Below are 16,448 nucleotides of genomic sequence, written 5' to 3' on the forward strand. Positions count from 1 at the left end.
CAGAGTGTTAACCACTGGACCGCCAGGGAAGTCCCTCCGTTTTTTATTTTATATTGGAGTAGAGGTGATGAACAATGTTGTGTTAGCTTCAGGTGTAGAGCAGAGTGAGTCAGTTCTACATAGACACGTGTCTGTTCTTTTTCAAATTCTTTTCCTGTGTAGGTGATTGCAGAATATTGAGCGGAGTCCCCTGTGCTCTACCGTAGGTCCTTTTTCCACCTCTGTCTTTAAAATCTTAGGTCCATGTGGAGGCAAAGCAGTATTTAAATATAATAAATAAATAAGTGTAAAATTAATATATGCTTAGAATAGTTATAACTTGATGAAAGATATAGTCTTTTTTATGTACTTATGTATGTATAAATGATAGTGTATACGTATGTTACATATAAATATATTTGTACTATATTCATCTGTTATGTATATGTAATATAAAATAGGTATATGTGTAGTATATGTGTATGCAATATATAAGGTGTAGCCAGACACAAGGTAAAGATCTTCTCCCCCAGGATTCCTTTGGGCCACCCTCAGGAGGTGGGGAAAGACTGTGCGTCAGCCTTGAATTTGGGCCTCACTCTTGGCCCACAGCCTCCTAGGAGGGCTGCAAACTCAGAGCCTCTGGACCTCCCCCTGGAGGGAAGCTCCTTCCATGGCAGTTAACTCCAGCTTCCCCCCGCAGGTAGAAAACCCTGGCTTCAGCCCCCAGTTTGGGAAATCTTTTATTTCTAACTCTGCCATCGAGCTCTGGTTCTTGTTTGTTTCTTGGAGAATGGAGCGTAAACGGTGAATAATAATAATGAGATGATGTGAAGATTTCCCAGGAGGTGACCCATGACTCTGACCTCCTTGGGGAGGGACTTTCATGCTCTGATGTCTCCCCACACTCCCGCCCTGACCCGTGTTCTTCCCCCTGCGTGTAAAATCTGTTTATTGTCCCTTCTCTTTTTAAGCATTTAGGTTATACCAGTTTCTCTTTTTTTTTTAATAAAAAAATAACATTTTTATTTGTTAACTGCCTGATACTCCTTAATACTTTTTTTTGAGTTTATCGTTGATGTACAGTATTGTATAAGTTTCAGGTGTATGATGTAGTGATTCAGTATTTTTCTAGGTTGTACTCCATTTAAAGTTATTATAAGATATTGGCTCTATTCCCTGTGTTGTGCAATCTATCCTTGTAGCTTATTGATTTTATATATAGTAGTTTGTACCTCTTAATCCCCTCTCCCTATTTTGCCCGTCCCCCTGGGCACAGACTGGGAACCACTCCTCCCTACTGGGAACCACTGGGAACCACTCGTTTGTTCTCTGTATCTGTGAGGCTGCTTCTTTTCTGTTATTTTCACTAGTTTGTTGTGATTTTTAGATTCTGCACCGGTTTCTTGTACATATCTTTACGCTTTGATATCGGATGTCCTCCATGTGGTTCCCTTAAGGTGGTTTCTAAGAAGTAGGGTTTCTGAAAGGAGTTCCCACTTTTACATCCCTTCATGGATTGCTAAATTGCTTTCCAGAATGCTGGGATCGTTGATAGTCCCACTGGTAAGAGGACCATGTAAGAGATTGCTGGGTTCATTCCTCTCTGGCCTGCCTTAAATGTTACTGGAAACATTTTTGCTTTGAATCCTTGCTTGTTGGAGTGCCATTGATTGACATCAATGGATGAACCAGCCCCCAAAGGGTTATAAGTCTGTTTCTATCAGTCACGCCCTTACGGTGACATGCTTTTTTATCAACTTGTTTGCCTTCTACTGGGAATGCCCCTACCTCCCCTCTTGAGCTCACATACCTTTCAGAGTAAACCCCTTCTACCCTGGTCCCCAAAGTCATGTCTACAGTGGCTAGCTGTCTACCTTCTAATTGGTTTTCCGTTTAAATTTACATCTCTAGGTGCTGTACAAGATCGCCCCACTTTGAGGAGTGTAACAGACAGGATTCTAGTTTGATACCCGTGTAACGTGCTCTTACCCACTGCGTGTAACAGGCCGTACGCTGGCTCTGTAGCTGCGTAACATGCAGCCCCTCCTTTGTAGCAGGCAGTGTCGCTCCATAGCCATGTAACATGCAGTGCCTGTGTGACTTACTGTAAAGACACACTGGGAGTGACTGGCTGACATTAAACAAAGCTAAAGGCACCCTCACAAGTGTACAGTCCACTGGGTGGATTCCTGGTTTGTGCACTAATAATTGTACAAGCATCAGCTTAACATCAAGTATCGGGAATGGCCTGACGGTCCAGCGGTTAGGACTCTTCGCTTTCACTGCCGAGGGTGCAGGTTCAGTCCCTGGTCGGGGAGCTAAGACCCACAAGCTGCGTAGTGTGGGTAAAAAGAAAAAACAAAACGAGACAAACAACGACAAAAGCATCGAGTATCCCTTGGCATTACATGTGGAAAAAGTAGAGGGGGTGGTGAAGCGGTATCCCTTAGCCCCGGGGAGAGCACGAAGGAAGACCACACCCAGAGGTGGAGGGTCCCTGGATGGCACATGGCTGACAACCACCCCTAGTGAGACTGGGGGGCCTGAGAGGTAACAGGAATGTGCCTGGGATGACCCCATAGCCGTGCGAGCATTTAGATTATACCAGTTTCTTTTTTTTCTCCACTTTTTTTTCCTCTCTTTTTTTTCTCTTTTTTTTCTTCAAGGGTGGAGTAGAGCTGTGCCCACTTCTCAGGTGGGCTCTGAGGCCCTTGCTGGGTTTCTCCCCGAATCCCTGGGGGACTTTGAAGACTCAGTGGGTCTCCTGGGGCCCACCATGGGGCCAGGGGGTTGAGTCAGGTGCCAAGCCTGGGTTTCAGGGATACGGGAGCAAGACAGGTGATACCACCCGCAGAACGAGGACAGCCCCTCCCAGCAGTGGAAAGGGACACCCTGATATTAACGGCCTCATCAATCCCACGGTCTTTTCTCTTAAGGAACCTTCACAACCCAGGGTCAGAGGAGCTGGTCCTTGGTATGAGTTTTTGGTTACAGAACGTCTTCCCAGCGCCATTTATCACCAAGCCTTATTCTTCTCTTACAGGAGGCGGTGATGGCGGCAACCAGAGGCCTGGAGGGGCGGAGCAGGGTACGTACCCCTGGTTCCTGATGTCCTGGGTTCCTCACGTGTACTATTGAGGAAAGCAGGAGCCAGTGGTCACAGCCTCACTTTTAGTATTTGCAGCGTCATCTGAAAGATACTGGCATGAAGAATGGTTCTCTGGACACGCGTTCCAAGGGGGCTCAGCGGAAACACAGGCAGACCCCGGAGATGCTGGGGATTCAGGTCCAGACCACCGCAATCAAGCGAATATCGCGATACAGCAAGTCGCACGAATTGTATGGTTCCCCAGTGCATCTAACAGGGATGTTCACACTACACTGTAGTCTGTTCAGTGTGCAGCGGTGTTATGGCCAAGAAAAAACACCACGTGCAGGCCTAGATTTATAAAACTTTTTATTGCTAATGAATGCTCACCACCCTCTGAGCCTTCAGCGAGTCATAGGAGTAACGTCAGAGATCACGGATACCGTCACAAACAGAATCATAATGAAAAACTTGAAATATTAGAAGAATTACCGAAATGTGATGCAAAGACGTGAGGTGGGCAAATGCTGTTGGAAAAATGGCGCTGATAGACTTGCCTGGCGTAGGGTGGCCACAAACCTTCAATTCGTTAAAAAAAAAAAAAACGGCTTCCCTGGTGGCGCAGTGGTTGAGAGTCCGCCTGCCGATGCAGGGGACGCGCGTTCGTGCCCCGGTCCGGGAAGCTCCCACATGCCGCGGAGCGGCTGGGCCCGTGAGCCATGGCCGCTGAGCCTGCGCGTCCGGAGCCTGTGCTCCGCAACGGGAGAGGGCACAACAGTGAGAGGCCCGTGTACCGCAAAAAAAAAACCCCAAAAACAAAAAAACCCACAGTGTCCGTGACGCGCACTAGCTTGAGGTCTACCTGCTACCGACGGGATCTGCATTTTAAGTTCAGTCGCCCTCCCAAGGTGTCCTAAGAAGGAACGCCACCCATATTACCCAGGGTCCTCCAGAGAAACGGGACCGCTAGGATGTAGAGATGAGTAGAAAGACGCTTATTGTAAGGAGTTGGCCCACGTAGTTACGGAGGCTGAGAAGGGCCTCGATCTGCTGTCTGCACGCCGGACACTCAGGGAAGTGGCCAGTCAGTCCCCATGCGAAACACCGACAACCAGGACAGCGAATGGCGTAGGTCCCACTCTGAGTCTAAAATCCCAAGAAGCAGGATCACCGATGTCCAAGGGCGGGAGAAGACAGACGTGCCAGCTCAGGCGGAGAGCAAAGTGTCCCTTTGTGATCTCATCAGACCCTCAGTGGATTGGACGATGCCCGTCCACGTTGGTGAGGGCATTTACCCAGGCTAACGGGTTCGAACGTTATTTTTTTCTGGAGACGGCCACATGGACACATCCAGAAATAAAGTGTTCCCAGCTGCCTAGCAGGCCCTGGCCAGTCCAGCTGACACATAGGGTGAACCGTCCATCACACCGTCCTCCTTTTTATTCACGGGGGAGGATGTCTTGTGCACCTGCCGTGTCAAGAAGCAGCTGTAGGTGTGGGACGGATGCAGGTAGTTTTAGAATTCTTGGTGGGGGTGGAAACCCCGCCACCGTAGAGCACATGAGACTAACGAAGAGGTGGGCGACTTCTATTTTTCGGAAGGTACATGAAGAGACGGCCATCTGGCTGCTTGAGGCCACACGGCCTCTGAGTGGTCCCCGCTGGGCCCCCTTCCACTGTGGGTTTATCACCCACCTGAGACCTTCCTCACTGAGCCGGGAGGACAGCTGAGCTGGTCCTAGGGGTGGGGAAGAGGTGGGGTTTGGCCTCCCACTGGGAGCCAGTTCTTGAATTGGAAACGGCTTGCGTAGTAAAATGAATTCCGACGTGGCTCCGGAGTGACGGGCCCTCCCTCCGTGGTTACCGGGGGCCCCGCCTCTCAGGCCTCAGCCCCACCCTCTTCCTCCGGGCAGGGCCGCCAGCCCCCGGCGTGGTCCGTGCGCGAGGGTTACGTGTGTCATGGTGTCCTGTGCTTCCTTCCACAGCCGACTCCCCGGGGGTGGTCCCTGGGATCATCGGTGCCGTCGCAGTGGCCGTGGCCGGGGCCATCTCCAGCTTCATCGCCTACCAGAAGAAGAAGCTGTGCTTCAGAGAGAACGGTAAGGCTCTCACCGCCGCGTCCTTTCCGTGGGGCCTTGCTGCTTTGAAAAGCGTGCTTTCTTTTAAAAAAAAAAGAACTAAAAAGCAGAGCTCAGGTTGGCACAAACACGTGGAAGGCGGCCGAGGGGGTCCTGAAGTGGCTAGAGAACTGGGATCTGACTTTGTGGCTTTGATCCCAGCGTCTCCTGCATTTAGCCGTGTGAGTTGGTGCAAGTTACTAACCATTCCATTTTGGGGGGCGGGCGTCCCCGTAACGAGGAGAGATGATAGTCTGCGCTTTAGAATTGTTGTGAAGGTCAATAAGGTCATTGTGAAGGTCAGTAAGGTCATGTGTGAAGGTCAGTAAGGTCATGCGTGAAGGTCAGTAAGGTCATGTGTGAAAGTCTTGACAGGTTGCCTGGGAGAGAGTGAGTGTTGAAGAAATGTTAGTTCTTACGATTCATTCGTTGTTATTTACATGGACCGCCGAATACCACCGTTACCAGCACAGAGATCGGAATTCCATCACTGGGCATTTTGGGACTTTGTACTCAAATGCTAAGTTACTTAGGATTCGTCCTGACATCAGTGAGTTCTGCTGTTCTGAGCACAGTTTATGTTTGTGCATCTCTGGAAGGTTCTGTCCAGGTCTGGCTTTGAGAACCAGCGAGGGCTGGGTTGCGGTGTTTGTGGCTGTGGCTGCCCATCCTCCGTGGAGGAGGCTTGTGGTATCTGAACTTCCCTTCTGTGTATGACCCTAAGTCCTTATCCATGCTTTGCCGTTGGCCATAGATGTCATCTGCCTAAAGGACCCTTTCCTGAGGGTTCTTGGGAAATTCCCAGAAGACTTGATGGAGGCCAAGTTACCCTCTAGGGATGGAGTTTATCCTTCATCTTCCATCATTCCAGATTTCTAGGTTCACAAACACTATTTATAGCCTGAAATTAAAAGTCTGACACAGCGTTTGGATTCAGAGACCTAAAATAAGAGGCCATTTTTATATCCCTCTGCTAGCAGTGGAGGGTAAGGGTGCCTGAGTGCATCTTATTTCCCTCGTGTGAGTGGGTCGCCTTCCATCTGGCCGCGCTCAGGAAAGTGTGGTTGGCTGGCGGAATGGTGGGCGTCCAGCAATGCCCAAATGGATAGATGACCAAGTTCCAGGAGATACTTACAAAAGATCTACAGTTAGAACCAAGTGGGGGGAAACAGCACAAAAGAAAACACCGTTTTCTTTTGCTTCTCCTAGAACGAGCGAAGACTTAAAAGACTAGGGATTCGATAGAAGTGAATTTCTGTTTCCTTTTCAATCACACTTTCCACTTTCTCTGAAGATACTCAAACTCAGAGCTTGACGCCCAGCCAGGAGAGGAAGGCGCTCGCTAGGCAAGATAAACAGGAAGTCCTGGCCCCGAGATTTCCTGAAAATCTTCAGGTGAACCCCAGTTGGACTCTGGAATTACAAAGCATTTCTGTTACCGTGTGAATGGGATATATGACTCTGGATGTTCGTATGTCGAGGCACAGGGATTTGAGGAAACACCCAAGAGTCTTAATAGACTTGACATCATCTCATATTTGGAAAAGGGATTCAGAAATTGGGAAAACCAAGTGTTCTGCATCCCACCCTACCCCACCCCGGGGTCTTGGTCTTGGGTTCAAGCACTGTTCCCCCATTGCAGGGGGAAGGGGTGGGCACGGAAACGGAAAGCTTCCCGGGTAGAAAGAGTTGAACGTACGATTTGCAAAACCAAAGCGAACTTTCTGAAGAACTGGCTCAGAGCAGGCGAGGGTTCAACTTTTGCTTCCGGAGAGGCTGGCTACATTCATTCCCCTAGAACATGTCCTCCAGTCTGTCTTCGTAGGCTGAATTAACATTAGGTGCGACTTTACATTTTTGATTTGCTTTGTGGTTTTCACAGGTCCGTGCTCTTGAGCTGATGCAGATGCACAAAGAAAAAGGAAAAAAAAGGGGGGGGGTGAACCTTCATGAGGGAAGGGAGCGGGTGTTTCTGATTTCAGAAAGTAAGCACTTTTGTCTCCAGCTGTAAAGTGTCCAGCAGTGACACAAAGAAACTTAGGTCCCTTTTCTCATATAAGCACCGAGTCGAATGCAAACAGTGAGCATCTTTCTGACTACGTGCGGTTTATAGACCTGCCTTATAGAATGAATTCAGTGTTTGTTGTCAGTTATGTGTTTTTATGAGCAGAGATGGCCAGGTATCGGGTACATGACGATGCTAGACCTTTTCAGGTCCGTGCAGGACTATTTTATAGGCTTTATTTCTGGGGTGGTTATTTTAAGGTGTGCAGCTGTGAGCTTGGAGATTTCGTAAGGAGGATGTGGCTAGAGCGTGTACAGTGAGCTCGCGTCCTTGGAGGAAGCGTGGTTTGGGGTAAACCATTATTCTTTGAGCGTGGCAGTTTGCAGAGTGACTTTCCGGGACCTCGTTGTTGTATTGAATTTTGCAGTGTCTGTTGAATTTGCGCCAAGCTTCCTCTCGAGCACTTACGGCGGAAGCAGATGTGTTTTCCCAACGTGCAGACACATCCATCTAGTACTGTCAGTCTTGATATATACTTAGTTAAGAGCTTCTCCGTGTTACATTTTGTGAGAAGGTATGAGAAAACCTCCACGGCCAGCAAAGTTTGGTAGCTCTGTCTTTTATGCCTAAAGCTTTGAAGTTGTGACTCTAGGAGTTTAATCTGGTTTTCTTCCAAGTGATGCAAGCTGGCCTCTTAAAGCCGTTTTGGGACGCAGGCCCCTGGTTGATGTGTGTCTTTGCGTTTTCGTGGGTTGGGTTCAAGTCACCAGTTTAAATGATGAGTGATGCTGAGACTGACCCGCTGGAACAGGGCACAGTGTTTGGTTGTTGTCACTGGATGCGGTCGATAGCTGATTCTCGTTGCTCACTGCACATCCGCCAGCTGCTTCCCTTGTCCTTGATGGTAGCAGATTCTTGCGGCTTTGGTGAAATGAGCTACTGGCATGTCCTCTCCCTCCCTTCTTTCCTTCCTTCCTTCCTCCTTCCCTTCCTGCCTTCCCTCCTTTCCTCCCCACCCCCTTCCCTCCCCCCACTTAATTCTGGTGCCCACTCTGTGATGCTCTGCTCTGTCAGCCTGTCTCCTCAACTTCTGAGCCCAGAGGGCATCTTCCTAACCGCTCTCACTGCTGCCTGGGCTGTGGGCACGCACCTGAAGCAAACCTTTCGGACGTTTACTTCTCGTTGTTTGTTTGTTTCTCTTTCATTTTCCTTTCCTGACTTTCCGTTTCAGATGAGTCGAAGACCTAGGGATGAGCAGAAAACCCCCGGTGGGGCCTCAAGATCGTCCTTTCCGATCCGTGTTTATCTACCAAGACGCAGAGTCGAAAGCAGACCTTGTCATTTGTCCTTTTCCTTATTAGTAAAACTGCCACCGTGATGTGTTTCTCCCAGACCAGATGCCATACCTTGAATCCTATATGTTTTCTCCCTTCACGGTGCACAGAAGCGTATGATACTATATTTTAAGGCCCAGGTAGCTTCAGAATAAGGAAGAGAAATGCAGACATTTCCTTTTAACGTAAAATCCAACAGAAAGAAATGGTACCGGCGGGGGCTTCCATGAACGAACCAGGTTTCTCAGCATCCCCCATCCTTGCCAGTGTATCCTGCAGCGGGTGAGCCGTCCTGTTTTCAGAGTCCTGGGGCAAAGCCGGCCCTGGGTCATAGGGTTTCATCTTTCACGCTCATGATGGAATTTTTACCCTTCTGATTCCATAGCCCCTGGATTTTTATGGTCCATTTCCATGAAGTATTTCCTAACTCTTTCTCAGATCAGTTTTTGCCAATTATGTGAATTTCCCAGTTCGCAGCGGGTGAAAAAAAAATCTACATATTTAGGCAAAACCTAAAAATCTCACGATCTTAAATTTCTGAGGTCAGCGGAGAAGTGAGTGTTGGGATCTTGACACCCTAGAATTCTTGCATCCTTGTATATCCCCGTAAGCATGGAAGTCATCGCTGCATTTTTTTTTTTTTCTTTTTAACATCGGACCATCTCCTTCTTGTGCTGGCTTCTCGGGCTTCCCTGGTGGCGCAGTGGTTGAGAGTCCGCCTGCCGATGCAGGGGACGCGGGTTAGTGCCCCGGTCCGGGAGGATCCCACATGCCACGGAGCGGCTGGGCCCGTGAGCCATGGCCGCTGAGCCTGCGCGTCCGGAGCCTGTGCTCCGCAAGGGGAGAGGCCACAACAGTGAGAGGCCCGCGTACCGCAAAAAAAAAGAAGAACCCTGCAACAGAGGCTCTCCGTGCCCCTCCCGTGGGCCTGGTCATCTTCCACCGGTCACCTTGCCGGCCGTCTGGGTCTTTGAAGAAAGCGTCTGCAGATTTCTTGGTTCTGATGAAATAAAGCCCGTGTCGCGGTTAGCACAGGGGTGCATTTAAATCGAATCTCTGTGCCCCAAGAATGAAGTCCTGAGTGTGAACTACAGATGAGACCCTGCCAGTCAGTGGTCTCTGGGGTCTGCTTTTGGCCCCCAGTGCCTGCTGTGTTTACATAAACAGCCCGCACACAGAGAGACCCCTAACGCTGCCATTGCTGTAATTGCCTTCATAGCTCAAGCGGCTCCTGGCTTAAAAGAAAGGCATGTGAGTCGCTTTGGTTTTGAGTTTGAGATGGGGTGTGTTTGGCCTTCTGAGTTTTGAGGTTGCAGCGGGAAGATGCACCTGGTGGAGCCCGGGTCTCCTCTTAGGGGTCCACGGAGCTGGGTTGGGCGCTTGGCATCGGGGAATCCGGCCCTGCATCCCTGACCACACGGCTCCGGCTAAACGGGATCCCAGGGGGCCGATCCCTTTCCCCGCCCACGAAGCACCCACCCACTCTCAGGCTCTCCCCAAATGCTGGGCGTTGGTGACACCAACATCAAAACTGGGTGTGCCGGCATCCCCTCCCCCTCCCCCCAAATGCCTCTTCAGATAATGGATTGAACATGTCTTTTACTTGTTGGAAATAACGTTTGGCCCCACATGGATTTGGGTTTGGCTGTACTTTATTATTTCCCAGGGGCATTTCTTTTTTTCTTTTCCTTGAACATACCTGGATATAGGGTTTCTGCGGACCCATTAGAATATTTTGACTGGGCTTTTTCTTCCTTTGTTTTTCTTTTGGTAGGGAGATTCTTTGTCATGTGAAATTAAAGCACATTTAGGATTTATCGTCATAATAGTTGTACAATGTGAGTGTGTTCAGAGCCTACCTCCTGCCTGGCCAGCAGAAGACGTGACATTGGCAGTGACCGCCCTGCAGTGTTTTCACAGATCTCTTCAAACTCTCTCCTCTTGGGGTGTTTCTCTTTCTTTCTTTGTCATCTTAGAATTTTGGTCTCTGACTGGGGTCTCCTTTTGTGGTTGGGGGAAAGGCTGGTGGCTCACGGAATCCATTTCATACAGACGAGGGGATGCGTGTTTCTGGGACCGGGATGAAAAGTGGTGTTGGGTGTTCATGCGTGATGCTAACCCCAGATGCTTCTGTTTTGCAAAAATCAAAGCTTCAGGAATATAGGAGAACGGTCGTCATGGGTCCCGTGAGCTACTTCAGTCCTTTTCACGTCATACATGCTTCCGTGTCCCTTCCCAAGCATGCAGTAAAGAAATAAACATGTTCTGACTGGGAATCTCTCCTGCGTTTTTGTTTGTTTCTAACTGAAGTATAGTTGGTTTACAATGTTGTGTTAATTTCTGCTGCACAGCAGTGATTCAGTTATACACATATACGTTCGCTTTCATATTCTTTTCCATGATGGCGTATCCCAGGATATCGAATCGAGTTCCCTGTGCTCTACAGTAGGGCCTTGTTGTGGATCCATCCTCAGCATTAGCCGTTTGCATCTGCTCATCCCAGTCTCCCACTCCATCCCGCCCTCCACCCTGTCGTCCCGTCCTGTCCCCCGCCCCGCTCGCCCGTGCATTTTGAATTCTGTCGCCTCGCACTGTATGCTGGGAGATCGTTTCTGGGGGCCGGCGGGGCGCGGCATGGCCCTCTTTGCGTTGACGTATGTGTGTTCGAAAACTTTTGGAGTAGAAATTGGGAAATAAAATGATAGACTGAAAAAGCATGGGAGCGAAGAAACCAGACCCCGCGAGGTGCCCTTCATGCCCTGATGAACAGGGCGGTCCTCTGCTTGGGGGCAGCGGATGGAGACAGGAGGTGGGAGGCCAGTTCAGCTTGAGAGTGACCATCAGGGCGCGTTGTCTTGGTATTCACCCTCCTGGGGCGTTTTGTTCTTCTTGCAGCTGACCAAGGCGAGATGAACATGGAGAACCATCAGGGCACCAACGCCGAGCCACCCGGTAAGAAGCGCCCCGAGTGGCCCCCTCCCGCCCCCCCGCGGGTCTGTGTTACCTCCTCTCACCACTGTCCTGCTCAGATTCTTGGATGGGATCCTTTGTGTCTCGAAGTTTTCAAGGGGGTTCTCTGGGGAGATGCTACATAGACTTTCCGGGGCTTGAGGCTTCCGGTGAGACCTAAGTCTGCTTCAAGTTCTCTTTAAATGTCGGCCAGGAGAGTTTTCCAAGTGTCGCCCCACTGCCGCATGGCCGGAGTCAGCAGGTGGCCGGATTGCATCTTCTGAGATGCACCCTTTGCAGCATTTTCACGTGCTGCGGTCACTTTTACAGAATCCTCCCAACCTGGTAGAGAATTGGACCAAGAACAGGAGGTGGTGCAAATTATGGAAACTTCTCAGGGCCAGAGGTGGGACGTTCAGTGATTAGAACCACTTCTGAAAACGGCAGGAAAACACAAATTATGTGTCTATACACCTGTGTGTGTTTCTTTCTTTCATTGGTGTATATATGTGGAGACCCACTCCTTTGCCCAAGAAAGGCAACATTTATTGCATAGGATGCCTGTGGAATTGACATAAGTTTGGGGTTTTTTTTTTAAACGTTTTTGGCCACACCCCACGGCATGCGGGATCTTAGTTCCCCAACCAGGAATTTGAACCCATGCCTTCTGCGTTATAAGGCAGAGTCTTAACCACTGGACCACCGGGGAAGTCCCGAGATAAGTTTTTAGTGAAAAGTTAACATAGTTTTAATTCTAAAAATACGGACTTTTAGAAAGTGTCCAGCTCGTTGCTCTTTCAAATAAGGGAAGGATGTGTAACATGAGCTATCCTTTTTTAAGGACAAGAAAATGCGAAAGAGACCTCCAAAACAGAAATGAACTGATCCGAAAATCTTAGCCCTGCATTGTTGTCAATGAACCAACGCCGTGGCCCCTCATTTACAGAATTATTTATTCTGAAATTTGTAGTTTACAGACATTTCTTACCGTCTCAGAGAAGTCGCTAGTAGAGAATGCCTCTTCTTAGTTTCTTTCTACTTTTCCCGAAGTGTCCGTTTTTTACGAGTGACCGTTGCATCGTAGTATGAAATGTACTGAATTGTTTTTTCTAACCAGTTAGATTTAGTGTTTGCTTTCTGTCCGCAGTGAGTTTTGAGCACACTTCTATCTTCTGTAGAAACAGAGTCACCCGCTTCTGGAATTTTCCACCTGCAGGTACTCGCGTGCTTGTCGGGGCCGCTGGGGGTGCCTTTTAAAATCTGTTCTTGTGTCTTGGTCCTCTGCAGTTCAACAGACCCTTCTGGAGAAATAGGAGGTCGGCCGCCAAGTGATTCATAGCAGGATCTCGAGCTGGCCTGCTGAGCCTCTCCAAAGATCGCCTGCAGGGACAGAGCGGCCCCGCCGGAAACAAGCCCCGGCTTGTCCGTGCCTTTGGTCAACTTGGGATTCCTGGTTTGAATCTTGAGGTGCGTCACCACCGTGCTGGGTGGGTGAGATTGACTTGGGATGAGTTTTGCCTCCAGAGGGCAATTACACTCACCTTCTCCACGGCCCTGAGGGGTTTCCCGTGTGCTGTGAAAGGCTGACCGACCAAGTTCCCGTCATTCAACCCCACTGAAGTTCCCCAAACAGAAACGCCGCGCTGTTTACAAATTGCCTGTAAATTGAATGCGTCTGAACCTCTGCCGACATTGACCTTTTTATAGAGTGAGGTAAGCCTTCAGCTAGTTTCCTCAAAAGTTCTTCCATTTACTAGGATTTTTTTTTTTTGCCCACACCAAACTAATAAAGAGAAATTAGAAACCAAGTACTTTTTACTTAATGTTTTGCCATGGGGTGACTTTTAAAAAAGGTTGTGAAACTAGTGGGATGGATCCCCTGTTCCCTTCTCTGGGGCTGTAAGACGGACGATCGCGGTAAGTGCTCGCTCTTTATAACATCTTGCAATGAACGGAATGCCTGCTCTTCTCCCGGTAACACACAATGACTTCTCCACCTTTAGAAGCATTTCCCCCGTTTAGGACAGCGCACGCACTGCACAGCGCCCAGAATGCTTGCTTTTATACAGAAGGGCTTTGCGTGGACTTTTGTGTTCATCTCGGGAAGTGCAGAAGCCCTGGTGTTGCAGACGGGCTGGACCCCACCCATAGACTACCCTCCGCGGAAATAGTAGTTTCCAGTGGCACAGGCTTGCCTCGTCTAAAGCTCTTAGGATAGTAACCCAGAGCAGTGGCGGCTTCCTGGGAAGACTTCCTCTTGTCACGGATGATGGTGTAAAGAACTGTTGTGTGTTTCACATCAGCCTCTCCAGGTTCAAAGGTATGACGTTAAGCACACCTGCGTGGGCTGCCTCCACAAATCACCTAACCTGGGAGAGGGCTGCTATGAAGTATCAGTCATGAATGCTGGGTCTTTCTCCCTTCTGAAGCTCAGAAACTCTGCCAGTAGTTTGAGGGGTAGGCATCTGCGCCACCCCCTGCTGTTGAGGACTCAACCCCTCTCCATGCCCGTATCCTTTCTGTGACCTCTCCTCACTGCGTTGTTTAAAAGCGTTTGGAGTTTCTTTCTCGAGGTATTGCTGGAGACCGTCGTCTGGCTCTTTAACTTGTTCTGTCTTTGACACTATAATAACTTTAGAGTATATGAAATGGTGTAAAAAAAAAAAAAAGGATTGGTATTTATCCTATCCATTCATTGCTGCGTTCAACAAATACCTATGACCTGGTGTGCACAGTGGTGAACATGACATTCAGGATTCTCCAGGATGGAACACAAATAAATGACATCCATCCGTGGATGGGGTCGGCCAGTCGTCAAGAGCTGAGGGCCAGGTTGGTCAATATGCTTGGGTTCCCTCGCTAACTGGCTCAGAGCACCTGGGTACAAAGGTGGAGAGCGTCCATGTTCTCCCCAGTGAGTCATCACGGGTTGCCTTTGAGGTCAAGATTGTGCACACTGACTTGCTTCATAATAAGAAAAAACGCATGCAGTCTTTGTAACTCTGAATAACATTGGCATTTTTATAAGCATTGCAATCATACTCTAAGCATAAATGCCTCATTAAAGAAGAGAAGAGTGAAAGGATGGGTATTTCTTTAAGGATATGAAATTATGACTGATTCATAAATAAGTATACATTTAAGAAATATGTCAACTAGGCTTTTCTTATGGATGGTGGATGTACATTGTTGTAGACTCGGTTTAATTTCATGTTCACATTAAAATAAACATGATTTTATCAAAGTTCTGTCTTTTGAAAAGTTGAATTTAAATTATGTGGCTTGGATCATTAAATACTTGGCATAACGATTGCTTTTTAAAATCATTTTGGAGCTCCCATATGAAGAAATCACAGTCCAACAGATTTTGAAATCAACAGAAAGATTTTATTTAAGGGCCAAAGGGAGACAATACCAGTGGAGGATTTGTTATAAGTCTGGGTCATAATGGATTTGATTAACCCACTTAAGCTGTGACCAAGTTTTTGCTGTCAAGATGCTGCAGTGAATATCTCTGTAAGCACATTTTTGTGGCTGTGTGCAAGTGTGTGTGTTGCATTAGTGCCTGAAGTTGGCTTCGTGAGGAAAAAAAGCATGTGTATATTTAATTTTTATGGACACTGCCCAGTCATCCCCCATACAGGTGCAAATTCATGATACCCCTCAGTGATGTCAGATCTGTTTCCTCACTGCCGTGCAAACTCTCTGATTGGTGCCAATCTGTAAGTTGAAAATGATATCAAATCAACTGTGTTTGCATTGCATTTCTCTTAACACAAGTGAGATTGAGAATCTGTGTAGGGGGGACCCATTTGCATTCCATTTCTGGGGGAAATGAATGCATCTTGCCTACGTTTATATGTGTTATCGGTCCTATCCTTATTGATTTGTAGGAACTCTTTACATATTAAAGATGTGACTGTGAAGTAAGTAGCAGATACTCTTTTTCACTTTATCCGTCACCTTCTAACTCTGAAGTGATATTTTCCCCCATTCATTTTTATTATTTTTGCACAGTGAAGTTAGTGGTTTCTGGGCTTGCTGTCATACTTCTAACACTTCTGTGGGGTTTCTTTACATTAAAATATTTGATCCCCTAGGAATGCGTTTCTGTAAAGGGAATGAGGAAGAGATTCCTTGGTATTTAGTTTTTTAAAAACCGCCATGGGATAAGCCCATTATTCCCAAACCATTTATTGAATAATCCATGTTTTCCCACTGATTTGAAATGCAGTTTACATCATCCACTAAATTTCTGGACCTCCCAGGGCAGGAAGCATTTCTTTATTTTTTTCTGTCCTATGGGATCCTTTACAGAAAAAGGTTGGTAACACCTGCTTGAATACATAAAATACCCGTACTTCAAACTGCGTCTTGCAGGGGTCAGGTGTGGTGGAGCAGGTAGTGGCCAGTTATAGTATGAAAAAACAGCTATAATAAAAACAGTAGAGTTTTAATTATTTTGCTGCCATAACAAAATACCACAAAGTGGGTGGTTTAAAGAAGAGACATATATTCTCTCCGAGTCCTGGAGGCTGGAATCTGAGATCCAGGTGTGGGCAGGGCTGGTCCCTCCTGAGGCCTCTCCTCTGGGCATGTAGACGGCCGTCTCCTCCCTGTGTCCTCACTTGGTGGAGAGTTGTCTGGTGTCTCTTCTTACAAGGACGCTAATCCCATCATGGGGGCCCCACCCTCGTGGCCTTATCTAACCCTAATCACTCCCCAAAGACACCACCGTCTAACACCATCCCATTGGGGTTTATGGCTTCCACAGATGACATGTTGGAGGGACACAAGCATTTGGTCCACACCACTGGGCGATGTGCTCAGCACCCCCTAGAGGTGGTCCCACAGAAGCCCTGGGTCCCCCCTTTCTACCATGTGCCTTTGCCCCACCCCTTCCTCAGCCTCCACTCTCCATCCCTCCCCTCCCCTTCCTACCCAGCCTTTAAATTCAGTGTGAGGTAGGACTT

General features: G+C 48.2%; 1 protein-coding gene across 5 annotated transcripts in view; it reads left to right on the plus strand.

The window, feature by feature from the left end:
- The window catches only part of CD99 (CD99 molecule (Xg blood group)), a 33,158-nt gene extending 19,875 nt beyond the window's left edge, over positions 1 to 13,283 (plus strand). For 2 of the 5 annotated variants that reach the window (XM_049704903.1, XM_049704904.1), the window contains 4 exons: positions 3,026 to 3,070; positions 5,056 to 5,169; positions 11,422 to 11,478; positions 11,806 to 12,756. In XM_049704903.1, the coding sequence (XP_049560860.1) occupies positions 3,026 to 3,070; positions 5,056 to 5,169; positions 11,422 to 11,478; positions 11,806 to 11,897 (308 nt within the window). In that variant the 3' untranslated portion in view covers positions 11,898 to 12,756. The other 3 variants (XM_012531490.3, XM_033420266.2, XM_012531491.3) reach the window with 3 other exon arrangements.
- The last annotated feature ends 3,165 nt before the right edge of the window (positions 13,284 to 16,448 follow it).

This window comes from Orcinus orca, chromosome X, assembly GCF_937001465.1.
Source record: "Orcinus orca chromosome X, mOrcOrc1.1, whole genome shotgun sequence".
NCBI lineage: Eukaryota > Metazoa > Chordata > Mammalia > Artiodactyla > Delphinidae > Orcinus > Orcinus orca.